Raw genomic sequence first — 6,615 nt, 5'->3', positions numbered from 1 at the left:
TTTCCAAAGCATTAAACTTTTCTTTTTCTACTATTAGGAAAACATTTGAGAAACGGAGTAAGCTTATTATGTTGATGGATCAAAAAACTGAGAAACGTAACAAAATTAACCAGCTTCATTGAGCTACAGTCAAAGCTCGTTACTGTGCCACCTCGCTTCTATGCCACTCTCGCTATTATACCACTTTTGCTCGGTCCCGACAAAATTCAATACAAAATAAATTTACTATGCCACCCCCTACTCTCGCTACCATGCCACTACTGTGTGACTGTTAAAAGGCACGAGTCGTGAAAAAGTCTGTATTGCGCAGTGCTCGATTATCACACTCACGTCCAAAGGCGAAGCGACGAACTACAGTCCAGCTGCGCACAACATAACTCAATACGTACGCGCATAGTCAGACTGTGTCAAAACACGCGATTCTTCTCCCCGATGCCAGCCACAACAAGCCAATCACAATACGCACACCGAGACACAAAAAAGCGCGAGCACACACACAGACACGCAGGCACACGTACAACAGTGACATCATTTTTTTTCAAATTCAGCCCATAATGTCAGCTCAGAAACGCAAGCGAACCGACTTTACGCTGAAGGAGAAGAAAGAGATCATCGATGCCGTGAAGAAGGAGCCGAATCAGTCCAAGTTGGCCAGGGAGATTAGCAAGAAATGGGGCGTCGAAGTTAAGAGAACCACCGTGAAGGGCATTCTCAGCAAGAAGGATGCAATCGAGGCTGCAATCAAAGCTGGATTTCCATCGAAGCGCATGAAGTTGACGCAGGCTAACGACCCGAAGCTTGATGAGGGAGTGCTCATGTGGCTGAAGCAATCAAGAGGACAGAATGTGCCTGTCAGCGGCGATCTGATCAAGGAGAAGGCGATGAAACTGGCCGAGCTGATGCACATCCCAGACTTCATGGCGAGCGACGATTGGTTGGGCAATTTCAAGAAGCGCCACGGCATCACGTTCAAGACAGTGCAGGGCGAAGCTGGAGCGGTGGATTCGCAATCCCTTCTTGAGTGGCAACAACAGGTTCTCCGGCCCTTACTCGGGCAGTTCTCCGCAGACGACGTCTTCAACCTGGACGAGACTGGACTCTTCTGGCAGCTGCTTCCGAACAAGACCATTGCTTTCAGCGGAGAGCGGTGTACTGGAGGAAAGAAAAGCAAGCAAAGGATCACTCTTCTGGTTGGGGCAAACATGAGCGGCAGCGAGAAGTTCCCTCTTCTGGTGATTGGCAATTCCAAGAAACCCCGTGCCTTCAAGAACAAAGAGATCCCGGTCAAGTACAAGGCGAACTCGAAGGCGTGGATGACGGCGGAGCTTTTCGAGGAGATGTTGCGTGCGTGGGACGGACGACTCGGCCAGCAGGGACGCAGAGTGCTGGTCTGTCTCGATAACTTCTCTGGCCACCCTCCCGAGCTCGAGCTGAACAACATCCAACTGGTCTTCTTCCCACCCAACACGACAGCCAATTCGCAACCAATGGATCAGGGAATCATAGAGAACCTCAAGCGCCACTACAAGAAGCTCCTGCTATGCCGCCGGCTTGAGGCCATAGACGAGGGAAAGGAGTTCAAGTTCACGTTGCTCGACGCTCTACACGTCGCCCGGTGTGCTTGGGAGCAGGTCGGCAAGTCGACGATCAGGAACTGTTTCGCGAAGGCCAAGTTCATCGAAGAGGAGATCCAAACTGAGCCACAAGATGCGGAGCTGCCCGACATCTGGGAAGCTCTGCCTGCCGAGGAAAAGATGCACGAGAACGAGGAGATCGAGCTGTCTGACTTTCTCGAAGCCGACGAGCGCCTCGCGACTGGCGGGTATTTCACGCTGGAGGAGATTGCGGAGGAGATTCTGTGCAGTGAGGAGCCGGTGGAAAGCGAAGATGACGAGGTAACTGTCGAGGAGGAAATCGTTCCGTTCGAGGAAGCCCAGCGCGCTTGTAGCACCGTCCGGAAGTTCATGCAGCAGAGAAGTGGGAAGCCCGGTGTGATGCAAGCGTGCGATCGGCTAGACAACGAGATGCACGAGATCTGCCGAAAGAAGATGCGCCAGCCGACGATTCTTGAAAGCTTTGTGTGTCGTGAATTTCTCGCCATGCCATATGTTAGTGTGTGAACTCTGTTAGTGTGTGTATGTTCTCCGTTCGCTTAGCTTATACAACAGTCGTGCCTTTTACTTGCTGGAATAAATTTTGTCTAAAGATTAACTACAGATGGGTAACTTGAGAAAATAAGGCCGTTTTTACAAAATCTCGTTACTATGCCACTCTCGCTACTATGCCACTTTTGCTCGGTCCCGACGGGTGGCATAGTAACGAGCTTTGACTGTATATGGTTTAATGCATTGGCTGCTGGTCCTCGTGCTCTGTCCCCCAGAGACACTGCTGATCCATCACGTCTGCTGATCCATTGCGTCTGCCAGATCTGTGTCCAGATTTTCAGATATTTCGCGATGTGCTCTTCTGGGAATCAAAGCAAATCTGGGAAATCGTTTTGAAATAACACCTGATTTCCGAGCCGTTTGCTGTATTAACGTGTTTTGTAAATTACTGGGGCAAATTTCTTTTTTTTTCCACCCGTCACACAGAGTTGTTTATAAACATTAATGTTTGTGAACATATCCCTAAAACGTTTATATGAATGTAACGATGTTTTTCGGTGAAAGATACTTAAGGTTTCTGGATTGTATACAGTACGTACTGTAGTTGGTAATCACACCGACTCCAACATACTGATTCCTGAAAAAGAGTGTGTGTGTGTGTGTGTGTGTGTGTGTGTGTGTGTGTGTGTGTGTGTGTGTGTGTGTGTGTGTGTGTGCGTGCGTGCGTGCGTGCGTGCGTGCGTGTGTGTGTGTGTGTGTGTGTGCGTGCGTGCGTGCGTGCGTGCGTGCGTGCGTGTGTGTGTGTGTGTGTGTGTGTGTGTGGTTTTTTTTTTCATTCAGCATTACATATTCTTTCTGCTAATCTGTCTCTGTCTGTCTCTCTCTCTCTTCCTCCCCCCAGTGTTCGTCTCCGGTCACGTCTGGCCAGTGTTACTTTCCGAACGTGTCCAGGCGGTGTTCATCTCCAGACAGCTTGGCTCCGGATGCATCCGGGCGGTATTTATGTCTGGACAGGAGTTTGTCTCCAGATGTGTCCTGGCAGAGTTTGTCTCCGGGCCGTGTTTATAGTATGACCGGTAGAAAATGGTCCTCAGACATCATTTTGTTTCTATCTTCATTGTTCTATGCAGAATCACATTGATGAAACTATGAATCACAATGACCGCTCACCACACGTCTACCTTCCCTTCCTCTCACCTCACACTGTCTTCCCTTCCCCCCAACCCTCCTCACTGCCCCTCCCTCCTCTCTCCTTTCCCTTCAAATCTTCACTCTCCCCCCTCTTTCTCCCTCCCCCCTGACGTATTACTGTCAGCGAGCGAACGGGTGGTATTTCCTTGTATTAATTAAATTACATGATCGTCATGGATATTTTAAACCCCCATTACATGATCCCGCACTTTGTTGTGTGGACCGTGATCCCGCACCTTGTTGTGTGGACCGTGATCCCGCACCTTGTAGTGTGGACCGTGATCCCGCACCTTGTAGTGTGGACCGCGATCCCGCACCTTGTAGTGTGGACCGCGATCCCGCACCTTGTAGTGTGGACCGCGATCCCGCACCTTGCAGTGTGGACCGCGAGACCGCACCTTGCAGTGTGGACCGCGAGACCGCACCTTGCAGTGTGGACCGCGAGACCGCACCTTGCAGTGTGGACCGCGAGACCGCACCTTGCAGTGTGGACCGCGATCCCGCACCTTGCAGTGTGGACCGCGATCCCGCACCTTGCAGTGTGGACCGCGATCCCGCACCTTGCAGTGTGGACCGTGATCCCGCACCTTGCAGTGTGGACCGCGATCCCGCACCTTGCAGTGTGGACCGCGATCCCGCACCTTGCAGTGTGGACCGCGATCCCGCACCTTGCAGTGTGGACCGCGATCCCGCACCTTGCAGTGTGGACCGCGATCCCGCACCTTGCCGTGTGGACCGCGATCCCGCACCTTGCCGTGTGGACCGCGATCCCGCACCTTGCCGTGTGGACCGCGATCCCGCACCTTGCAGTGTGGACCGCGATCCCGCACCTTGCAGTGTGGACCGCGATCCCGCACCTTGCCGTGTGGACCGCGATCCCGCACCTTGCCGTGTGGACCGCGATCCCGCACCTTGCCGTTTTTGACCGCGATCCCGCACCTTGCCGTTTTTGACCGCGATCCCGCACCTTGCCGTTTTTGACCGCGATCCCGCACCTTGCCGCGTGGACCGCGATCCCGCACCTTGTCGCGTGGACCGCGATCCCGCACCTTGCCGTGTGGACCGCGATCCCGCACCTTGCCGTGTGGACCGCGATCCCGCACCTTGCAGTGTGGACCGCGATCCCGCACCTTGCAGTGTGGACCGCGATCCCGCACCTTGCAGTGTGGACCGCGATCCCGCACCTTGCCGTGTGGACCGCGATCCCGCACCTTGCCGTGTGGACCGCGATCCCGCACCTTGCCGTGTGGACCGCGATCCCGCACCTTGCAGTGTGGACCGCGATCCCGCACCTTGCAGTGTGGACCGCGATCCCGCACCTTGCCGTGTGGACCGCGATCCCGCACCTTGCCGTGTGGACCGCGATCCCGCACCTTGCCGTTTTTGACCGCGATCCCGCACCTTGCCGTTTTTGACCGCGATCCCGCACCTTGCCGTGTGGACCGCGATCCCGCACCTTGCCGTGTGGACCGCGATCCCGCACCTTGCCGTTTTTGACCGCGATCCCGCACCTTGCCGCGTGGACCGCGATCCCGCACCTTGCCGCGTGGACCGCGATCTCACACTCGGTTGTGTTGAGTGTGATCCTCTCAATAATTTTTTAAGTATGAAATGTGTTTGAGTGGTGAAACCGCAATCGTTCATGGAAGCTTTCACTGTCACCTGATTGACTTACTTACTTGTCATCCAATCACAATGGGGAGACAAACGCTCAGAATCGTCTGCAAATATACCCTGACAGCCCCAAAGGGTTAATCGCCCTCTCGGAGTCTCGGGGGTCATGGTTTTCACAATGCATGCAAAGTACAAAAACATGGGGTCAAATAGGTGAGCAGTTAGTTATTGTTTGAACTACCTGATGATAAGTTTCAACAAAACCCTCACCCACCCTCCCCATCCATAACTTTCATCACTCTTCGCCAATCCACTCACATTACATACATGATGGCTCTGGGGTCTCGCAGACTCGTTAATGGTCCCAAGTGAGTCACGTGGTCAAATGGAACGAAGAAAGTAAAACCATTTTCCACCGCGGGTTTTGTGTTCTTATTGTAGAAACAACTTCGCCCTTTTAATGTTATTTCATACAAATTAGAGCTCATTGTAAAGCTACTGAAGCAGTGATCAGGAATCAGCAATTTTGAGCAAACGTTGTTCAGGTAACCAAGGAGAGCGAGTGCCAAACCTGGCAAATGAGTTGTAAAATAAATAATCATAATCTTTACATCAATTATATATCAACCATGAAGCAGAATATCCACTGTGTTCAGTACCTTATGATGCCTGGGTGGGTGGTACTGACCCCACAGGGGTGCTTTGTTACCCAAATGGATGATACTGACCCCAGGGGTGCTTTGCTACCCAAATGGATGGTACTGATCCCAGGGGTGCTTTGTTACCCAAATGGATGATACTGATCCCAGGGGTGCTTTGTTACCCAAATGGATGATTACTGATCCCAGGGGTGCTTTGCTACCCAAATGGATGGTACTGACCCCAGGGGTGCTTTGTTACCCGGGTGGATGGTATTGACCCCTGGGGTGCTTTGTTACCCGGGTGGATGGCACTGACATCAGGGTTGCTTTGTTACCTGGGTGGATGGTACTGACCCCAAGGGTGCTTTGTCACCCAGGTGAATGGTACTGACCCCAGGGTTCAGAACGAATTATTACAAATGCAGGGTCATTGTTTACGACAAGAAGAGTTTAGAGGATGGTCCACATGGATCATTCATTCATTTCAGTGAACACACCACCAGACATACAAAAACAAGACCCAAAAAACGGTGAAGGACGTGCCAAGCAGTTGATGATGAGTTTGGACCGTCCAGGCAGCAACGTACTCGGAAAACATGAGACCATGGTCTTACCAGCAGTACAGATCATCTGCAATGAAGGAGTAAAGAGTCCACGTGAGCACACCTCGATCTCGTTCCTGACACCGGTGACCATATCCCAGAATTAGCCTGAGGATCCCAAGGAAAAAAAAAACCAATGAGGGAATATCGCTTCAAATGCAAATTCACGATGTGATTGCTGTCGACGTTCGCCATCATGATAGATGTCATACAAACCATATTCGAGTCTCAGCAACACGACCGCATTACCACCCACATGGCAGCACACCAGAATGACAGGCAAAGTGCAGTCAGTCCTGCCTTTCAACAAGTCACACAGCTTATTCGAACATTTCAAATGATGTACGGATAATGGACGTGACCAAATAACGTTGTTATCATATGTTCTTGAAGTCTGAAGGAAAATATTTTCAGGACATCCACTGCACTCACATAATATGAAAAACGCTTTGTGAAACGAAT

At 51.8% G+C, this 6,615-nt stretch overlaps 1 protein-coding gene across 1 annotated transcript in view; it reads right to left on the bottom strand.

The window, feature by feature from the left end:
- The window catches only part of LOC147012508 (uncharacterized), a 250,295-nt gene extending 244,033 nt beyond the window's left edge, over positions 1–6,262 (bottom strand). The window contains exon 1 of the mRNA XM_085856900.1: positions 6,166–6,262. Coding sequence (XP_085713026.1) covers positions 6,166–6,247 — 82 coding nt within the window. The 5' untranslated portion in view covers positions 6,248–6,262. The remainder of the gene's footprint in view (positions 1–6,165) is intronic.
- Positions 6,263–6,615: the final 353 nt, after the last annotated feature.

Source organism: Eptatretus burgeri, chromosome 15 (assembly GCF_056783735.1).
Source record: "Eptatretus burgeri isolate ZD-2024b chromosome 15, Ebu_testis_v1, whole genome shotgun sequence".
NCBI lineage: Eukaryota > Metazoa > Chordata > Myxini > Myxiniformes > Myxinidae > Eptatretus > Eptatretus burgeri.
Note: the sequence above shows the minus strand (reverse complement) of the source record. Positions and strands in the feature narration are given on the sequence as shown.